The sequence below is a fragment of the Triturus cristatus genome, chromosome 6 (assembly GCF_964204655.1).
Source record: "Triturus cristatus chromosome 6, aTriCri1.1, whole genome shotgun sequence".
Taxonomy (NCBI): Eukaryota; Metazoa; Chordata; class Amphibia; order Caudata; family Salamandridae; genus Triturus; species Triturus cristatus.
The window spans coordinates 1,395,795,585-1,395,821,352 of NC_140589.1; the positions used below are offsets into that span (position 1 = coordinate 1,395,795,585).

The 25,768-nt window shown below is 43.6% G+C and overlaps 1 protein-coding gene across 7 annotated transcripts in view; it reads left to right on the forward strand.

Moving 5' to 3' along the window:
- Positions 1 to 25,768, forward strand: part of RALGAPA2 (Ral GTPase activating protein catalytic subunit alpha 2) — a 1,855,355-nt gene that overhangs the window by 615,548 nt on the left and 1,214,039 nt on the right. For all 7 annotated transcript variants that reach the window (XM_085612413.1, XM_085612412.1, XM_085612410.1 and 4 more), the window contains exons 13-14: positions 12,904 to 13,052; positions 24,815 to 24,926. In XM_085612413.1, the coding sequence (XP_085468539.1) occupies positions 12,904 to 13,052; positions 24,815 to 24,926 (261 nt within the window). The remainder of the gene's footprint in view (positions 1 to 12,903; positions 13,053 to 24,814; positions 24,927 to 25,768) is intronic.

Consider the following 25,768-nt stretch of genomic DNA (forward strand, 5'->3'; position numbering starts at 1 on the left):
TTCCAACTGGGGCTGTTCCTCCCCTTTTATTTCTCTCTTTTCTGTTTCACTGGTTTTTCGCCCACTGTTCCCATATTCTCCACATGTTTTTGTTTGTGATGGCTCCGCGTTGTGGCGCGGAAAAGTTCTCCGCAGAAAACTAATGTCAGCGTGCCGGGGTGGGGCTTATGTGACCGCTCTGACATCACGCCTGCGGACAATGTCAGGGCAGAGTCACGTGGTACCGCCCCCCGGCGCGCAGAGATGCTGGGGCAACGAAAGCTTTCCGGGTCCAGTCTCATGCCTGGGGATAATTCTACGTTAAGGAATCTGCGGCTAGAATTGTCTCTACCAGATACATCGTTACCGAAGGTAAGTAACTTGTGCTTCACTAAATCAGTCTTGAACATTCGGGCTGGACTGTGCCCAAGACCGATTTGCAAATGGTTGGGCCCAAACTGAGGTGTCATGGTGAGTAAAAAAAAAACAATAGATTTAACCCAGATCTGTGACTGGTGGTGAATGTTTGACATTGTTCAGGATTCCGTCCATCATCCTTTTGTGTTGCAATATTGATTAGCACCCAGAATCTGCCTCTCCTCTAGATTCCGAGGGATCTGGATACAAGTTGGCAAATAATCAAGAAGCCCAAAATAAACTGAATGACATAATCCAGCCTAGAACCTATACTTGCTGACACCCATCTTTTTCAAGTTTTGTTAAGGTATGATATAAGCGTTCATAGGCTGCCCAAATAAAAGGAACACGTAGACACTAAAGTTGATACCCGAGCTGACAGAGTATGATTCTAGTGTTTAGAGTATGTTGGGGTCTCAAGCTTTCAAGGGTAGAGCATCAAAGATGCTTAAACTTTTGTGGTATAGCTTGCCCAATGTAAGGGCGACTCCTTGCAGTAGCCCCTTGTGACTTTTGACAATTTTAGCAGTATGAAGGAAGACAAAATCTCCTGGCAAAAATTGTTAATGAGAAAGAACTCCATCGCATTCAAAGAGCACTGATGAACAAAATAAAAAGTGTTACTGGATAACTCTAATGAGCAGGACACGGCAGCAGGACATCCAAAATGGTTGCAAGATTTTTGAAAGGCTGATAGGTGATTCATATAAGTGGTGATAAACCTGTTGAAAAATAGTATTCCACTGCGTTAAGATGGAGCAGATGAAAATAACTCTTCTCCTTTAATAGGGCTTCAAAATTAAGTTCCTTAAATGGGAAAAGGACCTGGGTCAGAGTCAACACAGTTTCCTTATGAGATTGGGCTGTTTTCCTGATGACTGTTTGGTTTGTACCCCAGGAACTGCATATCCCAAGTTGATTATCTTTACCTCGGAGCACGTATGCTGGACCTTTGTGCGCTCTTCGTCTCCTTTTTTTTATGATTGATTGCTATACCCCTTTCTTTCTGCCAAATTGAAAGAAGCCACCAGTTTTGGCCGTCACTAGCATGCACTGTCCTACCCCTGCTCCAGCCGCAGGTGCCTACTCCGGATGCAGCACAGCAGTACCAGCATGCACCCACTGATTAGGTGATGGTCACGCCTCCAACTGTAAGGCAAGAATCTCAGCACCCAAGAAGGCGAGCACTGGTGAAAGCTATGCAAACCTCTTGAAATGCCTCCGCACCACAACCACTGGATTGAACAGGGAGTTTGCACTTTATCGAAAGCAGAGCGAACAATGGAACTGGTCATTGTGAAAGTGTTTATTGAAAAACATGCCAGTTTAATCCTGCTTCCCAACATTCAGATGGTAGCTATTGATTTCAGTAATTGTTTTACCAGAAACTGCATGTCATAATAAATTTGACTTGGATTTTTTGTATTTATTATCAGCCATGGATAATGCATCCTCCATATCCTGTATAATTATAGAGAAAGGATAGAGTTGGATGTGTTGGTGTTTGTGGATTAATTAAGTCTGTCAATTTTCAACCTAATTGCCATCAGATTCCCTTGATGGCTAAGAATAATGTCTGATAGTCATATCCTTATCCCTCTAAACTCTTTTTGATAGAGCAAAACGCCTTTTTTTAAATTTGTTGATCAGCATGTCAATATTTCTAAAGACAGTTGTGGGAATTCCCTGTGGAAGCTTTGTGCTGGTGTATTCTCTGAAACACTCATTTGAACCATAATATAATAGTCTTTGAAGTGTCAATAGGATTTGTTTTCTCGTCAATTTTTTCTAATTAATTAATACTATTCTGTGGAGACAGAGTGGTGTTGTCACTGTAGTTGCCTTCTCTGTGGTTGTGTAAAATATAATCTACAGACAGTACAGATGTAATTGTGAACCTTTTGTATACGTATGTATCGAGTTTATTAATAAATTGATTTAAACCTCGACTGAGGTCAGCATTATAATATGATGATGCACAAACAAAAATGAACAGATAACACCTTTTATCAGACCATTAGTGCCAAAATGTAATTATATTCAAAATATTTTCAAGAAATTTGAAATTAATTATACTGTAGCATATTTGCTCATTTGTGGCATGATTCAGTATAAATTAATTCATTATGCACGTTTATCTTTTATTTACGAAGTAATGGACCTAGATATTGTCTTCGAATGTCTGATAAAGCTGAACATAATTACAAAAAATGAAACAGGTGTTGGCGTCCTCTCTGACAGAGATCATAATTAAAGGAGTCACAAGTTTGTCCTGCCCATCGATGACTTAAGAGGCAAAGATCCAATTTCCGTTATCGTTATTAGTCGCCTCATTTTGTGTTCAACAAGAAGGAAAGTTACTGATGGACCTGACTGGGTGGTACAATAGCAGGAAATGTTGTGTACATTTTTAGCTTTGCACAATGTTCTACATCAATATTCTAACTCAATTTTGTAGTTTGAGGTTTTAGAAATAGTCATGGATGTCTTGGGGTCCACATTTGAAGGAACTGAATTGAACACCCAAACTGGTCTATTGCAAATTGTAAATTTGAAATAAAGGCTCTTTGCTGACAGGGGTTACTTAATACATTTTCATATAAAAATGTGCTCAGATGTACTCCAGGGCATGCATTCACAGTGTCGCAATCAAATTACGTTAGTAAGTACTTGAACATATGTGCTGGATAATCCAAGCACTAATCCCAGTATTTGGAAATCGGATTGCTGGGTTTAGTGTGCAAAATGTTTGTAAATCTTCCCCTTATAGGCATTTAGGAAATGCCAATTATCATTTGGGGTATATTTTAATGCATATCTTAGGATGGTAGGTATTTGTATTCTGTAATTATTTAGAAATTGATTAAAATATCTTTTTCCAAGTGACTTGTACAAATATTGCAAGGAACCGTCATGGACCAAAGCCTTATTACTCCCGAGTTGGATAAAGTGTTGTTTATTACTTGCATCACTTGTAAAAGTTCTATCCAGACATCTGTAGGCTTTTACTGCATCATGTTTTTCTTGCCCCAAGGTTCTAATATACAATTTACTTTATCTTCCTTCAAAAGGTTAAGATCTTGGCTTTAGAAATATTCATCTTTTAAAAAATAAATTGGGTATAATGATTCATCTGTCAAGTTATGCTGAAGGCTTATCGGAGTTAAAGAAAAAAAAACTACATCCTCAGATTAGATAAGAAATGTAATGAGCTGGACCCTATTTTTTGTGGACATTTTTTCAAATTCATAAACTGCAATGGTAAGTTGTTTAGATACAAGGAGAACAATAGGGGAGCTAACGTTGTGTGTTTTGATTGATGGTAATAGAAGTTTGTTTTCCCACAACAATATTTAGCACCATCTCTATAAATGTAAAGAGACAGTCAATCTCATTAAGTTTGTTGGTATATCTAGTGCCAACAATTTTTGTCATAGTGTTTAATGTATCGCGGGAAGTAAGGAGTTGAATCCTGTTATATGTATTCCTTTTGGGGTTTTTTCAAAATTAAAACCAGGAACAAATAAAGCATTTGTCTTCCTCTCTTTCCTTCTTCTGTTGGGGATTCAGCTTCCTCAGGCGTATTTTCTTGATCCAGGCGAGAGCAAGGGAGGAAGATAAAGAACAAAAGGAACACAGGTCAGCGTTATTTCCACGTTCGACCTGGCCAGGGAAAGGGAGTGCAGGATGAACACCACAACTGGTCAAGCAGATAAGGGAAAGGATAGTGCCTTCACCAGTGGTAACACAAGTAATACATTCCGAGAAGACAACAGAACACCGTGTGTGCCTCGCACGTCTTTCATTACTTATGCCCCCCCCTTTGAAGGACCAAGTCCCTTCCCCTACCTGCCTCCCACCTCCTCCCCAGACTGGTCACGCACCTGTGCAAGCCACACTCCTCCTGGAATGTGACTGGGTGCTAGGTGAGAGCGTTGGTCTCCTGGCGTCCTTCCGACCGTCTCTGGTCCAGTATCTGTGCTCCTCAGAGTCCGTTCCGGGTCTTCTCCTCCGGTGACTCCTCCCGCTTGCACTTTCTCTGCAGGGACCGGGTATTTTGTTTTCTTTGCCGTTCTTTTCCTGATTCTTCTCTATCGTTCCTCCTGATTCTTCTCCTCCTTCTCGCGCCTGTCTCCCTTAACGCTCTGGTTGCGTGCCGGGGTTGGGACTTGCGTTTACATCCTTCGTCAGCGGATCCGGGAACGGCGAGGATTTAAAGGGGCCATAGCATTCATAGGCGGGGTTGTCTCGTGATCACCAGGGTCCCTTGTCTGTCTTGAAAGTTGGCTGGAAACAAAGAAGAGGTTTGGGCCCATAAGATATGGACCACTTCAGACTTACTTAATCGGGGCTTGTTGGATGAGGTGCCTGGTAGTGTTATTGTGTTCACTCTATTAAAAGCTGTGGAGAAGTCAATAGAAGCTGCATATTTAGTGTGACTCCTACAACTACATATGTGTGTATAATAGTCAGAACCACAACAGTATTATCTTTAACTGAATGATTAGGTACAAAACCTGATTGCTCAAGGGAGATGACATTTTTATTATGGGCCCCAAACTGCAAATGCTCCAATACGGTCCTTGCGAAAAAAAACATTGTGTCGAAAATGGCAATTTGTCTATAGCTGCCAGGACTATTTCTGCAGTCGTTTCTATATAGAGGCCTCATGATGCTGCCTGTCCATGAACTCAGGATTGTACCATTTTCATAGCAATGAAAAAATATTGCAGCATGGAATTTAGCCCATAAATCTTTATCTCTCTGTAATAAAGTTACCAAGATTTTATCAGGGGCCATCGCTGCTAAGTGTCATGCTCTATTTATATAACTAATAATTTGGCAACTTTTTGGAGGAGCGAAATTCTGTGACCTGCCAAAGGGCATAAAAGCTACCTGCTGGTTCAGAATTGCTAATGGTAATCCTGTACAGTTTAGAAATGTAGCCAGCCCAAACCTGTGGGGATAGATTCTACAGAGGTCTTGCTAAATAGACCCAAAATATATTGTTACAAGCAGCCAAAAATGCCTTGAATTTTTCTCTTCTGCTACTCAATGGATATCCTGCCAGTTTAAATCAAACTCTCTTTTCCTTTCTAGAATGTAATTTCTATTTTGGTTTGTCCTGAGCATCTTGATTTTCTCCATTCGTTTTGCAGTGTAATGTTGAAACTGATTCCAAATAAGGGTATTTATTTCAGCTGATATGTTTAAGCCCATCAAATCCTTCATAGCCTTCTTTGTTCTTGAATGTAGTTTCCCATTGTCCTTTATCTGTTTTAAGAGATTGTTTTATATGATACTGAAATACATCAAAAGGGTCACTACTGGGAACCTCTGGTAAATCTAGATATAGTGATACTATTTAATTCAATAATTTTATTATTCGGGCTCCAATGTAGTCGACTGCTATTTAATTGGATATCCGCTTGGTCAGAACCAGTTTCCAGGGACCAGCCTATCATAGTTTGTCACAGTAATTATAGTGCAGCTTGGAGTATGACGTGTTCACTATGTATTGTATTTGTAACATTTACTTTGGAAATCAGATTAAATGAAACATTAGTTAGAATAATATATTCAAATATAGAAGTGCCCGAAAAGTCTTGTCTAGTCAAATAGACCAGTAGATCTGGGTCTACTCTTTCATTTATAATTATACACCTAGAGATCCCAGCTGTTCGAATAGTTTTCTCTGTTTATTAACTTTATAATTATCTGGAAATAGAGATTCATATATGCCGTTAGAGACCTATTTGAAACCTTAGCTTAAAAGTCTACATATAGACTACCCATGTAGTTTTTTCTAGCTTCATTATTTTATTCATTGTATTGTAAATGGATATTAAATATTGGATTGTTTTGTTTAGCTGGCAGGATATATAGGTTAAATAGAAATAATACATTTACCTGGACATGTTTGTTCCTTGGAAGATCAATCCTTATACACTGTAGAGTTTTACTGGAATATGGGATGATTTGATAATTACAGTTATAATCTATTATTGCTGTTTCCTGTAAGGTTTAGCAAATTGTCCTCTTGTTTAATCTGAATAATTATTCAACGATCGGCATTCTGTAAGCAAGTGAATGGTCTTGTGGTGTTCTGAATTCTGTATAAAATATTTCAGCACCACCATTTATTTTCTATCTGTCTATTAAGTATTTTGCTAATGTTTGTGCTGGTAATATATCGAAACCATTTTCCTTAAGAGTTCACAACATCCGCTAGCAAGGAAGAAAAGCTCCAGAATCATTAGATGGATCAGATTTAGAAGTAACTGATATGTCTATTTTTTTACATTTGTTCTGTTAAATGTTTACATGAAGAATTAATTTTTTCACAACACATTTTTTTCTCTCTTGCTCTTTTTCCCAGTATTGAATCTCCCACTTGAATCACCATATTCTTTTTATTTAGACCATTTTCAATAATGTGTGCTGATTCCTCAACCTCTGCACCCCCTAATCAAATATTTCAATTCAGGAGCCATTGTGCTGCTTTGATCCTTAATTTGACTTGTAGCATCAAGATGGCACTTGAGGGTCAGCAGTATGCTGGATAATATCTCCAGTTGTATGATCTGAGTTAAGAACTGATTTTTTCCAGCAGTTTTAAAATAGAATCTAATATGCCTGCAACACATGAAAAGCCTCTGACACTTGAACATAGTAGCCAGATAAATAGGAACAGCCATTCATTGGGAAACTGGTGTATTGGATGGATCCTCCAAGTGTGGAAAGTTGATTTACTTTAGATTCTGTCGAAAAAGTTCTAATGTTTCTTTCATTTATTTTTTCATTATTGAGGGGGCTTGGCAATCATTGCCCAACAAAGTAAATTCCTACGGGATGATAATCTGAGATATTCTGTTGTTTCTTTGTGCGGAACTTCCACATGTGGATATCACATTGCCAACAGTTCTATTGATGGTGCATCAACCGTGTCAGCACTGAATGACCTAGAGTTATTGGATTGTAGCGGAGTATCAAAAGTAGTTTCTTTTCCATCAGAATTGGCAAGAGATCGAGAAGACATGGTCGTTTTTACTTGATTAGTTTAGGGAAAAATTGGAAAATGATGGTAAGCCCTCAGGAGAGCCTATATTCAAAGATTATATTCAACCCTTCCAGTCCCTGCGAGGTATTTGTCTTTTTATGACCGTATTTCTAGTTCTGAGTTTTTAATTATCATCTTGTCAGCTAGTTATTCTTGAAGTCTTTGAGAGTTACAGCGAATTTCGAGCTAACAAGTGTTATGATCCAAGATTTATAATACTGTTAACTCCTCCATGTTTATTTCTTCTTAGTTGATTGCACCTTCTTGAAGTTACATGGGCCCTTTTTAATCGACCCCTGCCGTATATTCAACCCAGCTTCTCAGTTCTTTTTTTTTTTTTTTTTTTTTTTTAAAAACCTTTATTCGTGCATCTTAAAAGAACAAATACGGGCCTACAACCGTCAGGCCGGCCACGATACAGTGAAGCACTGATACCCACATTACAGCCCCCGTGCATCAGCGGTCAGGATTAACAACAGGTTATGAGTCACATACTGGAGATATCTTTGAAACCCGGGGAAGGAGAGGTGAAGGTTAATTTTAAGTTTTTTGATAATTTTACCAGAGAAAAAAGTCAATGAAGGATAAGAGCAAAGTAGATTCGAGTCCGCAAGATAGCTTCACCACACGGGCGAGCAGCAACATCAGTAAGAACAACAATGGGAGTAAAATCTCAATCAGTGAGGCGGTGCAGAGATATATCAGGATAGTCACATGAGCAAGTACGCGCCCCTCCAGAGCCGCCCCCACTCGATCCACCCCACACCCGGACCCCGAATCGAAGAAAGTAGAGCACAGAGACATAAAAGAAGAAAGGCCCATAGAACTAATTGAGAACAGAGTATTACCTCCCCACCCTACACCAATGCGGAGGCTACGGCCTACCCCCCCCCCAGCATAGTGCCTGTCGCCCAATGAACCCGAAATATAGAGAAGAGAGAAAGTAGGAACAGAGTAAAGAAGGGAAGAAAACAAAAAAGAAGGTGGGGAGGAGCCCACTGGACACCAGAGCGCCCCGAACCATCAGCCAGTTATGGCCCCCACACACTGAGAGCCCTCTACGCCAAAAAACGGCATGCAAAGATACCATGGCACCACAGTTTAAGCAAGGGATACAAGTCGCGACGAGTGCGCGCAAAACATACATACAGTCCCAGTCCCAGGCCAGCCCGTCCATAAACCATAGCGATAGAAGTCAGTCTAGCCCTGGCCCGATCGCGGGCTTGGGATTAAACCAGCTCCTGCGTGAAGGCCCCGTGTCCCGAGCAGACAAAGACAAGATGGCCGCTTGTGAGAGGATGGTGAAGTAGGATCACGAAATGGCCGCCGACCATCGATTGAGGTCCCTCGTTGCACCACATAAAATCCAAACCTGGCAAGTAAGGTACAGGAGTTCCACAAAAAGGCAGCAGTGGGCCACCGCGGACGGTCCCTCGAAGCCGTTAGGTATCGCTCAGCAGGATAGCCTCGCGGACGCGGTGAGGCAGGGAACAATGAAGCAGGCAGCCATGACCAGGGGGACAAAGTATCAGCCGTTGAGGTGGAGAGCGGTGGACCCTGGGCGCCGGGAGCGCTAGATGAAGGCACCAGTGTAGCACAATCATACACCGCCGCTGCGTCCCCGCAAGAGGACAAGAGCACCGGAGGACCCACGCCCTGTGGATGACAAACAGCGCGCTCACGGCCCGCAGCCGACAGTATGGGGTCAAACCTCTCACTCAGCGCCTGCAGGCCAGCGCACATCTGTAGTTGAAAGTCCCGCAGGACAGCCAGAACGGAGCCGCATGTCAGCGGAAGCTGGGCCCCAACATCGGCAGCAATCCGGGACGGCACTGTGGAGTTGGTGTCCGGAAGAGGGAGGGCGAAGTGGGCAGCGGGCGAGACCGGAGTATCACCCCCCAGCCGCGAGCAGGCACTCAACGCCATGTTTTGCCGCTATACGGTGCAATGGCCAGGGGGAGGGGGTCGTGGCAAGGGGTCAATTCCCCTCAGGTCTACGCCGCAACAGGAAAGGCCGACAGTCGCTTATCTTCTCGCCGGTCCCCCTCGCCGCCGGCTAGGCAATAGGCAAAGGGGGCAGCAGCCCCCCACAGCTCGGTCCTCAGAGCGGGGCAGGAGACTCACCGCACCGGGGCCCACCCCACAGCTCCAGCCCGTCAGGCACAGGGTGCAGAAGGTGTCCGGCCGTCTCTCCCCGGGCTCATCCGGCAACGATCCATGGTGCGAGGCGAGATCGGGACCGCGGGGCTCAGGTTAGCGCTAGCTGGTCCGGTAACTGCGGAGCTTCCAGGAGGCCGGCAAAGGCCGTAAGGGCGCAGGGTTTCAGTGCCGAGGACAAAAGCACCCAGAACTCGGGCATCCGGGCGGGTTGATACTCCGGGAAAGCAGCAGCGCGGTCAGCGCGTCTTCGCACACGGTGCACCTCGAAAATCGGCGAGGATGGGCATCAGGATAGTAGTCCGAGGCCACGGACCGACGGAGCCGGGCGCTCAAGCGTCTGCTCCGGTCGCCATCTTGGCTCCTCCCCCCAGCTTCTCAGTTCTTGACGGACTCGGTGGTCCAGAGACTGAGCCAAAACCTGGTGCAGGTTACTATATATACAATCAATCCCCCATGTTTATTCCTTACTAGCTAGTTGATTGAGCCTTCATGAAGTTATATGGGCCATTTTTCCTCAAGCCCTGCCACATGTATTCATTATTTTTGAGCCTATGTTATTTCGGATCTTGTGCTATGTTTCTGTTTTAATCAAAGGATCAAAAGGCATGTTCCAGTGTATATTTTAGGAGTAAAAGATGTTGCTGTTGTGTGTTTATAATAAGCAGGTTTTAAAATGCTAGAATACTTTCATAATCACAACAGACTAATTTCGAATTCGGTTATCAGCATCTGATCAGATGCCATTGCACCTCCTAGACATCATTTTGTTGGAGCCTGTATAGCCAGTGCGTATGCTCTAAAGTAATCTAATAGCTACACAAACTCCTAAATAAATAAATGTCCCCTTAATATGTACTGGGAGGCGCTACACCCCCCTTGCCGAAAAACTGCCCAATGCAGACAGTGAGGGATGGCTTCCGCTACCTTGGTGTCTTTGTTACCGCAGACTCTAAACTCGGGTATAAACTTAACCGTGCCCCGCCCCTGCAGCACCTCAGGAGGGACGTGTCCTGTTGGAAGGCCTTACCGCTCTCGCTTTTGGGCAGAGCAGCACTATTCAAAATGTCGCTGCCCGACTACTCTACGCCCTACAAAATTATCCAGATCCAGCCCCGGCACGATACTTCAGGGAAATAGAGGGGTTGCAAAGAGAACTGTTATGGGAGGGGAGGCCAAGGATAGCGCTTCACAAACTGGTCCTTAACTGGTACGACGGAGGCATTAGTCTCCCGGACATTAGTAAGTATTATTGGGCGTCCCACCTAGCGCCTATCAATCAGTGCATGTACCGCCAACCAGACAACCCTGCGTTTATGATGGACAGGTGGCTACTGCCCAGGGGGAATTTTATCAGATCCCTATACTCCAACTCTTGGGGACTCTCTCTCACGGGCCCCACCAAACACTCTGTGGCAATTTGGCATTCCGTTAATAAGAGCCTAGGTTGGGACCGGAAGCTCACACTGGCTACGCCACTGTGGGACTCGGAATTGTTGGGTAGCCTCTGGTCCACGAAGGGTTTTGACAAGTGGGACTTGATCGGCATATCTCGTCTGGGTGATCTCTGGATTAAGGGCGCTGTGGTCCCCTTTGCCACACTCCAACAACAGTATGAACTTTCCACTACGGAATTATTCTGATACACACAGATTAGGCATGCCATAACCACTGCCCTACAGACAGGCACAACCCACCCAGAATCATCACCACTAGAGGATCGTTTACTGGACGGCTAGCTTCCTCAAAAAGCGATCTCCCTCACATACAAGAAATTGATTAACAATACCCCAGATCCTCTCAGGCGTCTGCTTGAGTGTTGGGAGATGGATGGCTTAGAATTTGATGACGAGGAGTGGCGGGAGGCGGTTGCCTCACCTAGGGAGGTCGTCATCCCGGCACGTCTGCGACTGGTCCAGCTCAAGATACTCCACCGCACATAAATCACTGGGCCACAGCTAGTTCATATGGGGAGGGGTGACGGGGGCGATTGCAGGCGCCGCTGTGGGCACACTGGTACCTTCATTCACATAATTTGGGAATGCGACCAGATACAACAGTATTGGCGGGAGATACATGAGGTCATGGAAGAGGTACTACATAAGACCATTCGTCCGGAGGCTAAGCGATGCCTCTTGAACATGTGGGGGCCCACTGATTTAACAACTATGGAGAGGACCTGGGCTACATTGGGTACTATGGTCGCCAAACGAGATATAGCCCAGCAGTGGGGAGCGGTGGCTCCGCCTACCTTGGCCTCCTGGAAGAGAAGTCTGGACTGGTGCATGTTCAGAGAAAAGACGGTGTACATAGCACGAGGATGCCCCAAAAAGTGGTCCGCAGTGTGGTCTGGGTGGAACGCATATAGGGGAGGGATCTGTATGGCCCGGGAACATTCCTCAGAGGAGGAACCGCTATCCCCCTGAACCAGTCCAAGGGATAAACTGTCATTATTTGTGTAGTGTATATTACTTTGCTATTATCACCACTGTGCTCTCACACTATAACTGCACTTCTTGCCGATGGTCATTTATGCTATGTCGATTTAATTTGTTTCTTGATTAAAGCAATAAAAATATATATTTTTTGAAAAAATATGTCCCCTTAATTAATGAATATCTATTCATAATCTGAGGTTGTCTTTTATATATAGAGTAGTGGTGTGCATTGCTTAATAGCTATTTATAAAAACAAACCTTAGGTTTGAGAATAATGTAGAACACATCAGTGCTGAGGTAGAAGACCATGTTGGTTCCATCCATCTTGGGTTACGTTCTCCAGGTTGGGTACGATTTTGCATGCTTGCAGAGAATTAAGGTTGGTCGCAAGGAACACTTTGTTCACCCTATGGACTAAAATATTAGTGCCTTAGAGACTCACTGTCCAGCGCAGATTTGAGTTTCCAGCAACCTACATGACTAACATTTTTCTTGGAATGATGTTTAGTGACCATCTGCATACAGCAAACTATTACAACAGTAAAATGTGATAATTTAAAGAGGATATTAGAAGCTGGCATGAAATTTAAAATTGATCACAAGCTGTCCTTGCGTGTTCCTTGTTACCGCAAAACATGCTTTATTTGCGAATAGCAGTAGAATATACTGAGACTTTTTTGGCTCTTTTTTCCCAAAATTCTCCGATGAAGTGCACCCTCAATAATTTGCCAGTAGAGTACCTTTAGCGGGACCTTTTCTTCTAAAACTTATCAGTTGAAGCTTGGTGACTTTTTTGTATTGGATTCTTTATTATATTTGTTTCTGTTAACAATACTTTCTCTTCTTTTCAAGGTTTTTCTGACCAATTCGGCTAATGTCTTTCTTCTGGAGCCATGTGCTGAGCTTCCTGTGCTTGTAGAGGAGCAGGTTGAGGCATGCAAGGCCGTTTTAAGTATTTACAGGCAAATGATAATGGAACTTAATATGAATAAAAAAACATGGTAAGTGTGTTTTCAGTCTTCATCCAATGAATAACTGTGGGCCAGGTTTATGAAAGGATTGTGTGGATGCAAACCCTGCTTTTAACAAATTCACAAAATTCCGTCATGGTACAAACAGTAGAGATCAACAATCATAGTTATAGTATTACATTACTGCCCTGTGTACATAGTTTGTCATAGCCAGGCTTTTTTTCCTGGCTGTGGAATTCTTGCATACAGAGTTTTTCAAGATACACTTTCTTTCAGCAGATATGATGTATCAATGGTTGTTAATAAATATTTTTGGGTGAAATTGAAGCAGTGAGAAATCTGATTAATGGTGCTTAGCTTAACACGGTTTACTCCACTTTATCACAAGCTTTTTATCACGTGGCATCCATTATATCAACCTAGCAAATATTTCACAGGGCAAAACAAAAAAGACTCTTCTTCTGACAATCACGAAAATGTGATTTGTACTCGACAGTAAGGTCAGTGGTTTCAGGGTTGTGAACATTTCTGCTACAGGTTCGTCTAACAGTGGGTTGCATACTGTGTTGTCTTAGTGTGCTAATGGCTGTTTGCTTTTTTTGCAAAGCATGTCTCTACTTAAACAAATTAAGTGCTAGTTTAAATCTCATGATGTATGTTGTACCCTGGGCAGGGATACCATCATCCTGTGAAATGTTGATGTATCGAGCAACTCCATAGAGACCAGTCAAAGAAGAATTAGTAGTACTCTTTTTATCTCGATTTTCCAGAAGAACCACTTTGTGTTCTGTACAAAGGTACCATGGGTTGCATCATAGGTTTTACAATGGATTTGATATGCTGCGATTTACGTTAAGTCAGTGTTTTGACTTCGGAGACGATTTGACAGCCAATGGTCGAAAGTTTATGTATTTTTGGAAACATGGAGAGTATGCCAGGTGTTAGTTTCTCTGGTATCAGAAATGCTTTGTATACTTCACTGGGATATTCACCAAATTCTTGGCAATAACTTGTGACTAATAGTATCTGTATCCTTCTTTCTCATTGGCCGCCACTGCACTACACTTTTCTGCAGTTTTATTATGGTTACTTTGTTTGAGGTGCTCTGAATGTCGTTTGCACTTGGGAGGTAAGGCTTTTTTTATTTGCTGCTAGTGAGTATATCCAACCACAGTCCATTTCAGAGTAGGCATTTCAAGATCTGGATTTTGGCTATAGGGTTGGGTCCACTCTCAGGATTTTCTTAAGCTGTCATATTAAGCATCAATCCAACATTATTAATTTGTCCATGGAAATATTCTATAAGGTATCAGCTTCTTATGTACTACTCCATTTCCCCACCAAGTTCTGGTTTGGGAAAGAAGAAAAGGTTACTTACTTGCTGTAACAATCTTTCTGGTGGATATTCTATCCACCTGCATGTTCTTAACCTAAAGAACAGTCCCAAGCATCAGACTGGATCTGGAAACTTCAAAGCTCTCATATTGTGGGTAGGGGGCGCTGGCTTCGTGTCCACACCGGAAGTGGCATCTGGTGATGTCATCAAAGCCACATAGCGACTGCCCCGTTTCCATCCATTTTTCCCCATCCTTCGAGCAAGTGATGGACTGACATCAATAGAGTAGTGTAGTACCAAAACCTTAAAGTGGAAACTTATTAACATTCATCAAATGGGGGGCGGTGTGTCAGTGAGGAATCTGAAGGTAGATGGAGTATTCACCAGAAAGATCATTAACGCAGGTAAGTAACCTTTTTTAATGGATACTCCTACCTGCAAACTCCTCACCTGTAGAAAAGATTACAGAGCACTACCCTGTCCTTGCAGGAGGGTTGATGGATGGTGAGAGAAGGAAATCCTGCAGAACAGCACTGGCAAATTGCCAATTACTATCCACTTCAGGATCCAGACAGCAGTGCCCACTGCTAATCTTTGTGATAGAAACTCCCCTTGGAAGGGCAGAAGTTGTGGATTTGGCTCTGGTGGAATAGGCCTTAAGTCCTTCTGGTGGGTCTTTCTTGACCAAGGTATAGGAAGTTTTGATGCATAGGATAATCAATCTTGAGAGGGTTCTTTTCTGTACTGCTTTTCCCTTCTTAGCACTTAAACAATCAACAAAGAGCTGGTCATCTGATAAAGCCATTCCTCCTCCTCCTCCTCCTTCATGAGATGCGGTGGGGGATAGAAGGTTAGGAGGGTGATGGACTGACCCAGGTGGAAAGGAGGTGCCACTTTTGGCAGGAACGCAGCCCTGCTTTGCAACACAAATTGACTCGATGAAATGAGGTAAAAGGGAGTTGGAACTGATCGCTTGTTACTCGCTCACCCATCTGGCCGAGGTGATAGCCACTAAAATCACAGTTTTGAACATCAGCATCTTTAAGGGACAACTATGTTCCAGCTCAAACGGAGTCCCCATAAGAAAAGTTAAGACTAAATTAAGGTCCCACTGGGTCACAACAAAGGGGGTTTTGGGATACATATTTGTCAATCTCTTCATAAACTGCATCCCAGTGGAGGACTTGAAAAGTGATGGCTGGTCTGGCAAGCAGAAGAATGTAGGCAAAACAGATAAATAACCCTTGACTGTGCCTCTAATGCAACCCTTCTGAGCAAGAGAAATAGCGTATTGCAGGCTCTGAAACAGATTAGCACGCAAGGGATCCACAATATTGTCCACACACCATGCAACAAAGTTGCTCTATCTGCCAGAGTAAGCAGATTTGTTGGAGGGGCGAGACACTAATAAGATTACGGTTACCACCTCTGGTGGCAACTAATAGTAACCTTGCTGGAAAGATGGGACCATTTCCTGGATGTCACGGATTCCCTGCTAGGGAAGAATGGCACAGAGAACGGTGGTGTTCAGTACCCACCCTATTTTATTTTATTATTGTGTTTTATAGAGCGTGAACTTGACCCGTTAGGGTATAGGAGCGTTTTACAGAGTCATCGAGTTGTACAAAAGGCATGAAATAATAAGAGTATACCATCAATAGGGAGGGGGCGGGTTGCAGGGTACATAAGGGATGGAGGGATAACAATGTACAGTTTACATTACAGTTACTCAAGACAAAGTCCCAGGTTACATGGTGGGGTGAGTAGGTCATCAGAGGGAGGCAAAAGCCGTGAGTTGATCAGGGTCTCTGTGGCGGTTGAAGGTCAAGTTTAAGCGAGGAATTTACCCATAAGGAAGGAATTTGCCTCCTTTTTGAAGCGTGCAAGAGAGGGGAATCTTCTGATGCGGGTGGAAGAGTTCCATACTCTTGGTGCGGCCCCAGCGAAAGCCCGATAATAAGTTTTTTTTTTCCGAAAGCGTGCCGGCTGGAGTAGGAGGTCTCTGGCGGACCGTGAGTTTCTGATTCCTCCGGATACCACAAGTTTCTGTGCAAGATATGCAGGGGAGTTTGAGTGTAGCGCCTTATGTGTGATGCATGCCAACTTAAGCTGTATTCTGGCCTCGAGAGGTAGCCAGTTCAGCGCTTTCAGGTGTGGAGAAATGTGGTAGAATTTCCTTGTGCCGGTAAGAAGTCTGGCGGCCGCATTGAGGCAGGCTTTTAATGGTGCCAGGGAGATCTTGGGTAAACCCGAGAGGGTAGAACAGCCATATTCCAGCCTAGAGATGATTAGTGCTTGGACTGCCATTTTTAGGTCGGGAGCGTCAAGGAAGGGTTTCAGTTTCCATAGGTAGCTCAGGTGGAATCTGGCTGATTTGCCCATCGAGTTGATGTGGTTCCGCATATTCAAATTGCAGTCCAGGGTTCCCAGTGATTTGGCAGAGTCCACGATGGTCGGTGGGCAATTTAAGGCTGTGATGGCTTTAATCCATATCTGAATCTCAGGGTCGGTTTTAGGAGGGGAAATTAGAAGAAATTCTGTTTTCTTTGCATTGAGTTTGAGTTGATTGGAGGCTTGAACGGTCAGCTTCAGGGTCTCATTCAGGGAGAGAATCTCCTCGAGGGATGAGATTTTGATATAGATCTGAGTGTCGTCAGCGTACATGTGGTAGGAGATATTTGCAGTGCGTAGGACTTCGGCAAGCGGTTCTAATTCCAGGTTGAAGAGGGTGGGGGACAGCGTTGATCCTTGAGGGACTCCAACCGTGACCGGAGAGGGAGCGGAAAGGTTGCCGTTGATTAGGAATCTCTGAGATCGGTTTTGGAGGAAGGATCTAAACCATTTTAGGACAGAGCCATCTAATCCCATCCTGAGTTGGAGGCGCTTGAGTAACTTTCCATGGTTGACCGTGTCGAAGCCGAGGATAGATCTGGGAGGATTAGGAGACAAGTTTTGTCTTGGTCAAGGGCTTGGAGGGAATCATCGACGATGTGGAGCATGGTGGTTTCAGTGCTGTGTCCCGGTCTGAATCCGGATTGGAATTCATCGAGTAGGTGGAAGTTGTTGATGTGTTGACTTAGCTGCAGTTGCACACACTTCTCGAACACTTTAGCTAAGAGAGGGATGTTGGAAATAGGTCTGAAGTTGTCGGGGGAGGCTGGATTCAGCGACGGCTTTTTCAATATGGGGAGGACTTGGCCAGCTTTCAGAGAGTCAGGAATCGATCCCTGCCGGAGAGAGGCGTTAATTATTGTAGTCCAGCTAGGAATAGTGGATTGAGCGGCGGCAGCTAGGCAGTTAGAGGGGAGCGAGTCGTTGAAGTGGTTGTTCGGGTTTAAGGTAGATAGAATTTTGGAGGCGGAGTCTTCGTCGTAGAGTGTGAAGTCGGTCCAGTGTGCTTGATTCTTAGGTGAAGCCTGTTGGGGCGGTATGGAAGGAGGATGCAGGTCGGGGGGGGGGGTAGAGAGTATGAGGCGGAACTAAGTTCGTTACCTATGGCTTTGATTTTGTCTGCAAAAAACGAGGAGAATTCCTCGGATGATATTAGAGACTTGGGGTTTTCTTTCGATGTTTTGGTCAGTTTGTTGGATTGGTGTTTGACCAGTTCGAAGAGTTTGCGGGGTCTGTTCTGGGTGTTCCCCAGTTCTGATCTGAAGAATTCTTTTTTTGAGTTGAGGATGTTCCTATTGTATGTGTTTCTGGCCTGGTGGAGAAGTTTTAGGTGGGCGGCAGAGGGGTGCTGTCTCCAGATTATTTCGGATTGCCGGAGGGATCTCCTGTCATTGTTGAGGGATCCGGTGAACCAGGGGTTTCTATCTTTGACTTGGGTTCTTTTTAGTTTTAGAGGGGCTAGGTCATCCAAAATGTTCGATATAGTCGCAGAGTAGTGATTGTTGAGGTCACTGACCGTTGTGATATGCGGGGGGTGGGGGGGGGGTCAGATTTGCACCGAGCCTCCAGTTCTTTGTGATCCAGGTTCTTGGTGTCTCTGACCCAGCGTTTAGGAATCACCGGCTGCGGTGCCCTTGTCTTGTGGGTGCCAGGTAGTAGGAAAGTAATAGCGTGGTGGTCAGACCAGTCACAGGGATCTATGGAGATGAGCTTGACTGTTGATTCCTTAGAGATGATCCAGTCAAGAGTGGCCCCTTTCGAGTGAGTTGGGAGTGAGCAAGATTGGGTCAGGGCTTGGTCGGCCAGGAGGTCTTTAATGGCATTGACATGAGGATCCTTGGGATCGTTCCAGTGCAGGTTCAAATCGCCAATGAAAATGGCTTTGGCATTGGAGGAATTCTTTGCTGTGAGAATTTCCATGAGGTGGTCAGTGATGGAGTCATTCATGCCTGGGGGGTGGTAAAAAATGTGCAGGTTGCTCAGTTGGGTGGAGTTACTGCAAATGGAGAGGGCGAGGTAGTCGCAAGAGTCGGTGGTATTCGCAAGAGTCAATGGTATCCGCCAGAAGTTCTGTGACAAGAAGGTTAGAGCGATAGATGCAGGCGATGCCACCTCCTTTCTTGCTATGTTGCATGTCCAGCCTTGCATTGTTATAGTTGGGAGGGACTAAGAGGTTTAGGCATGGGGATGAGGAGTCGTTTAGCCATGATTCTATTAGAATTGCTAAGTCGAGATTTTTATTCAAGATGAGAGCAGCAATATCGGCGGCGTGCTTTACTGCCGATCGGCAGTTAATTAAGAGACCAGTCAGAGATGGGTCGGCGGGAGTGTCGGGCGGACAGGTATATGGGTACTAGATTGCTTTTAATCACCCTTCTGTTACGGAGGGTAGCTGATCTGCAGGGGTTGATAGTGACCGTGCAGATTGGATGTTTGGCACTCGCGTCTGATGGGTAGTGGGTTACTGGGGCTGCGTTGTAGTCCTGTAGGATGGAAAGGGTTTCCTTTTCAGTGAGGTCTAGCGGATTTGGTGTGGCGAGAGTAGAGTTGTAGAAGAGGACGAGAGCTAGGGTTTCCTCCTCCGATAGGTGGCAAGGATGCTTACGAGGGCGAAGGTGCCTCAAGGATAGAGGTAGTGGGTGTTTGGGGAGCTCTGTGATAAGAGGGGGGGTGGGGTACAGCAGGGGCTTGAGGCAAGCGAGGGAGAGTTTGGCAAGGTGAAGGAGGTTCGTTAGATCAAGAATGGAGAAATGGATGCTCTGAATTATTTTGGTAGCTTTGGAGTGCAGAGTATGTATGAACTGAAGTTGTTGGTAGCGCCGCAGGTGAGATTTGGGCTCATTGATTGAAAACCCAGGTCGAGCAGCAGGAATGCTTTTGACACAGATGGCACAACATCACGTTTGGCAATCCAGCTTTGAGCAGCCAATCATCCAGATAGGGGTATATTTGAAAAAGCAATGGCTAAAAAATGTTCTGTGTATCTCGTGCAATTTTTCCACAATTTTGTAATACATTTTTATACACTTTCTATTTTATTTTATTTTTTCTAAAATGGAGTAATTAAGTCTAGTAGGTTATTAGATGGTCTCATTCTCAAATTCTGAAGTCACTGCCATGGAAGTGTGGAATCTAGTTGAGTGCATGATGAAACAGATCTATTTTCAGGCCTTTCCTGAACCTATTTTGATTTATTTCAGTCCTAAGTCGTGTGTAAAGCGAGTTCCACAAGTTTACTCAATTTGAAGGCTCTGTTTATTGATAAAGATTTTCCATTGTTGGTCACATATTTCTGTTGAACATGTAGTGGGTGTGTAATCCCCACACATATTGTTGGCCTTGTGTGTGTCACAAAAGGACTTTGAGCTGTACTCTTGGATTTTCTGGGAGCCAGTGGAGAGCTTTCAAGACTTCTTTTTTATGGTCAGGCTTTTTGATTCAGGCTTACAAGTGGCAGCACAGGTTTAGGCACATTTTGAGGTTCTGTCTGCTTGTTCCTGAGCTTTCAAGCTTGATGCTCCTAATTTGCCTGTCCACCCAATTGGCAGTGAGATGGACTCTTGTTCTCCAAAATTAACATTTTTGTCTGGTTACTGTTCTGGTAATGCAGACTTTTATCCAGGAAAATAATTGGTCTAGACAGATGTTATTCTGAAAGTGGTTTTGAGCGCGGATTTGGGTGTGTTCAGAATACATTTGGAGGTTCAATTGGCACTGCAGCACGGGTTGCGCCGACAGCATTATGTAGATGGTGGAGTCAGAGATGACGGTGATAACCCATGGGGCTATTTGGCATGACTCCTTCTAGGGAGAAACTCAGTTCATACTTGCTGATTGGGGTAGGAGAGGGAAAAAACAAATTCATTCCAAGGAGGAACCATTAACTCCAACCAGATTATTGAATTTTTTAAACATTATGAAATGGCATGGTATTCTCCTCTGATATTAGCCTGCGTGGTCTCCATGCCTTTTGTTGGCCTGAGCACAGATTACTGGTCGTGAAGGATGGAGCTTAGTTTCAGGTATTTTATAACTCACTTGTAGCTCTCTTTTCTGTGATGTTGCTGGGGGTAGGGTAGAGTGGAGATTGACTGGCAGTTGATCAGGATTTCCAGGTTGACAGACTCCACCTTTGGTATAGATGGTGTCCTACTTTAAATTGCCTGTTGTACTTCCATGCAGAAAGGATGAATTGATCACTATTATGAGCTCTTCCTTGAGAGGTGGAAGGTACTGCTTCTAACTTGTTGCTTTTCAGTGTTACACAACTGTGTTGAAAGCGGTACTGGAAAAATATAATGAATATATCTTTAACTAGAATTACTGTTCCTAAGGAGAGAGAGAGGAGATATCGACAGATTGTGCAGGACTCGGGCATATGCACGGTGGTAGTCAGCAGGACTGTTTCATGTTGCCCTCACACATCCCAAAGGGATGTCATGCTTTATCATAGGGCTATTGCTCCTCTTTGGGTCGGCGTTGCAGTGCCCAACGGGTCCCCCGGAGTGTCACTTTGGCAGAGATCTTTTATTGTTATGCCTTATGATGAATGCAAGGTAGAGTCTAGGTGGGGTGGTATCTCATGTGTGATGATGTGGGTTAAAACTGGTCAGGGAGGCCACCAACTACTTTTAGTAGCTGGACCACCCGGTCAGATTAAAAACCTTTATAGGTAAATAATACCAATGGGGTCATAAAGTACCCTGGTAGTCTGACGCGAGTTCCCTCTTTAGGGTCCAACTCTAGTCAGTCAACATGTTCCCCGCCCCAAGGGATCAGGAGGATCCATGGCGCTTCGTCAGGGCAGAAGCAGAGGACGAGGGCAAGTGCGACAACCAGATCGTCTTCAGAAACCTTTAGACGACTGAGCGCTGTACCTCTGCCACACCCTAGGGAGTACTTTTATCTCCAGTTGGAGGTTAGAAAGCCAACATCAAAAAGTAGGTACGACTCAAAGGGCACCACGTTTGACACATTTGTGGTGTAGGAAGATTCACTCACTATTCCTGCCGTGACAAAGCGCCACAGAGCCTCCTGACCACTTGGGGCACAAAACATGTTGACTGACTAGAGTTGGACCCTAAAGATGGAGCTCTCTTCAAACTACCAGGGATACTTTGACCCTATTGGTAGCATTTACCTATGAAGGTTTCTAATCTGACAGGGCGGTCCAGTTATTATAAGTACTTGGTGCCCTCCCTGACCAGTTTTAACCCACATCATCACACATGAGATACCACCCCACCTAGACTCTGCCTTGCATTTATCACACAGCATACCAATAAAAGGTCTCCGCCAAAGTGACCCTTCGGGAGACCCGTTGGGAATTGCAGCATCGGCCCAACAAGGAGCAATAGCCCTATGATGAAGCATGACATCCCTTTGGGATGTGTGAGTGCAACATGAAACAGTCCTGCTGACTACCACCGTGCATATGCCCGAGTTCTGCACAACCTGCCGATATATCCTCTTTCTCTTTAGGAACAGTAGCCCTAATTTTTAAATCTCGCCTAGCGACGCAGCGCATGTGCTGCTCGCTTGTCGAGATCTATAGTCGTCAATTTTTCTTCCCAAGGGGGACAGGAGATGTGCACGCGTACGGACAGGAGATGTGCACACGTACGGATCGCGGCGTTTCAGCACAACTGGCGCATTGGCGCGCTTTCACTTTCCCTCCCTCCCCCCCGTCGGGCCCCTCTTTCTTCCATTGTTTCATACTGATAGACGCCGCTTTTACTTTAAGCACAGCGCCAGCTTTAATGTATTTTTAAATTATTTTTATGCTGATGAGCACCGGGCTTCAACAGCATTCACGTCTTGGTGATTCTAGAAGAATAACTAAGGCAATTACCAGAAAAAGAGCGAGTTTAGTTACTTCCCAATTCCGTAATGTAGTGATTGTTCATAAGGCCTTCTGCACCAAAACTGCTGAAGTCGACACCCCACCACACTCCCACCCGAGCTCTCTGATGTCCACCACTCATTAGTCTAGCAGAGATTATGCAGACAGATATGACTGTAGCACAGCGCTTAAGGCCTTCAACCTGCTCCACCAGGCAAAACTAAATCACCCTTATGTCACGATTCTTCGGTAAACAAAAGTTTGAAGTTGCTTTTGACTGAAGTCTTTCCAGAGAAGCAAGTGGAGAATTACAGCGGGCTGTCCTTGCACTCACAACATGTCAATCGTCTGACAGGCCAATGCAGCTTACAACGCTAGGTAACATCCCAAAATAAATAAGAAATAATCATATAAAATCAAAGAATGGCAAATGTATGCCCTGAATCTCGTGCTCTATGGAGGGAAGTGAAGTTAAACACGTTTCCATAAACTTCATTAGCTTCCTAGTAATCGGGGCCCCTGGGTTTACAGTATTTATCTTTCGGACATTTTTGGCTATATTTAGACGTGTTTGGGATAACATTGAGCTGAGGTAGTATAGCTCCATATTTATTTACTGGATGAACGTGTGCCCACATTTGGGCGCCTTGAAGTCTTTAGCGCCACAAGGGCCCCCATATACACCCAAGCAATGCACGCACCTGGAAACATTAGCCCAGGACTGCAGGCTCGTGTCTCGGTGTGGATTGACTGTTTACATTCAGTAGCACAGTCAACACACTATTAATGCCTTGTGCAGTCAGTCTTCACAATTAGTGACTTGAGATCTTTGGAATTCCTTTTATTTTAAAATAATAAATAGAGGCAGGGTAGAAGTAGATTGTTCACTGCTTTTACGTATGTGTAAAATGCTGTAAAATTGGAAAGTAAAAGACCCCTACTCGTAAACACAGTATTGTCATATGTGCTGAAACCAGCACTTTCTCCTCAGTGATTAGTCCACTGCATGCATTTGTCTTTCTCCACTTCCATTAAAGATGTAGAGATGTCTGTTCCCTGCATTATCAACGGACTGGGATTGGATGAATGAGTGGATGATATACTGGGACTCGGTGAATGAGCGGAGGAATTACTGGGACTTTATGCACGGGCGGATGAATATAAAATACAGAACCTGTCCATCGTCAGTGTCTATCCTCATGCTGTGTTTTTGTCCTAACACGGTCTATCATAATTCCCAAGTCTTTGCCTGTTTTGCTTAATAATATAGAAGGCAAAGAGCAAACTTTTTTTTCTAAATTGATGTTTAAAGCGCTCTGACCAATATAGGCTACATGAATTACGTCAGCTACATTTTTGTATGCTAGCTATAATTGGTCACGTGTAAGTCAATCAAAAATGATTCACAGGAACGCCGTTCAAAAATGAAATACTATTTATGGGTACCGCACAATGCTAATCTTCCTTACAGAGACGAATGGCACTCCCTTCTTATAGAACAATACCAGCCATTTGGAACTGTTTTCCGTGTCCTGAAGTGCCATAAGCTGGAATTTGATTAAGACCGAGCTTTTAAGATTTCGAGGTCCATGCCTGAGCACTTCATCCAGTCCATGTTTTTGGTATGCTTTATGGGACTTGCAGTCCTGATTATGCAATGTAATAAATAACAGCAATAGTTACAGGATGCCAAGATAAAATCTGACCTGGATGAGCTACTCTACCATGAACCCAGGAAATGTCAGAGCTCTTTTTAAACATGCTGATTCTGGCTCTGTTTGTTTTAATAATCATTGTTAGTACTCAACCATTTAATTTTACCACACGTGTTGGCACATTCACTATTCTTTTGGATGAGTATGTTCAGTCTGCATTTTAACAGAACCCTCTTCGAGTGATATGTTGCTGATTAGGAGAATGAATATTTGGATTATACACCTTTTGAGTTTTTCGGAACGAGAATCATCACAGGAGTGTGGTTTGCCGTGTTATGTTGCAGTTTTCTGCTAACCTTTGTTTCAGTTTCTAAATTGCTGTTGATCAATTACAAGCAATTGAGTAACGGCCATGACTAAACTAAATCTGTGCGAACCTTCTTTTTGTGTGACAGCTGTTCAAAAGCACTAAATGGCCACATTTACAGAACCCTGCAGTCATCATTTTCTGTCACGCGTGCATGTCACTACACAATATTTAATCCAATACTGTGATTTTTGGTTACAGGGAACAGATGTTGCAAATACTGCTCAGAATAACAGAAGCGGTCATGCAGAAACCAAAGGAGAACCAAAGCAAAGATATGTTCTCTCAAAGCCTGGCGGGATTACTGTTCAGGGTAAGCTGTTTATACATTCTGTATTTAGGTTTTTAGGATAATGAAATAAAAAAAAGTACACCACAAAACAAATAAGGAAGAAATGTAATATGACAGTTAAATGATACAAACTAGAAAAACATAATCTGGTATAGGTCGAATTTTACAAAGTACGTCACATCAGAAAAATCGTAAAATATGTGAACTTACACATCATTATCATTATTGGTACTTTTGGGTGAAAAGAACATTTCGCAAAAGCAGACCTATAGATTAGGCGACACATGTAGGACAGCCAGGTTGGCTTTTTTTGTAAAGGTTAATGCTAGGCTAAACATTTTGCTACTTACAAAAGAGAGAAACCAATATCGTCTTTCAATTTTGGCAGTGAAATAATTGTAGTAAAGTACAATGATTTTTTACAAAAAATGGATGATTTTCTCTTTGAAAAGTAGCCGCGTTTGTAAATAACCCTTAACCCGTTCAGCATTTTAGCTGCTAACTTAGACAAAATATTTTGGATTTGACATTGTAATCTAATATTGGTCCTTGTTTAGATTAAAGCACAGTTTGTTTTCAGTATTGTAGAGCTCCCTCTTTATTATCAAAAAATCGATTATAGCGAGTGTGAGGGATCCCTTTGAGCATCTGTTTTATAACAGACATACACACCCATGATTCACTCATTTATTTCTGTATTTGTCCTGTGATTACTCACCATGCCTCGATTTCAGTTAAATAAACGAGATTACTTGAACAAATCACTTCATTATCTGACCATGTGTTTTGTTAAATTTGTTCTTCTTTTTTGGATATTAAACACAAATTGTGCATCATTGGCATTCCTGTGCTCACTTTGAATG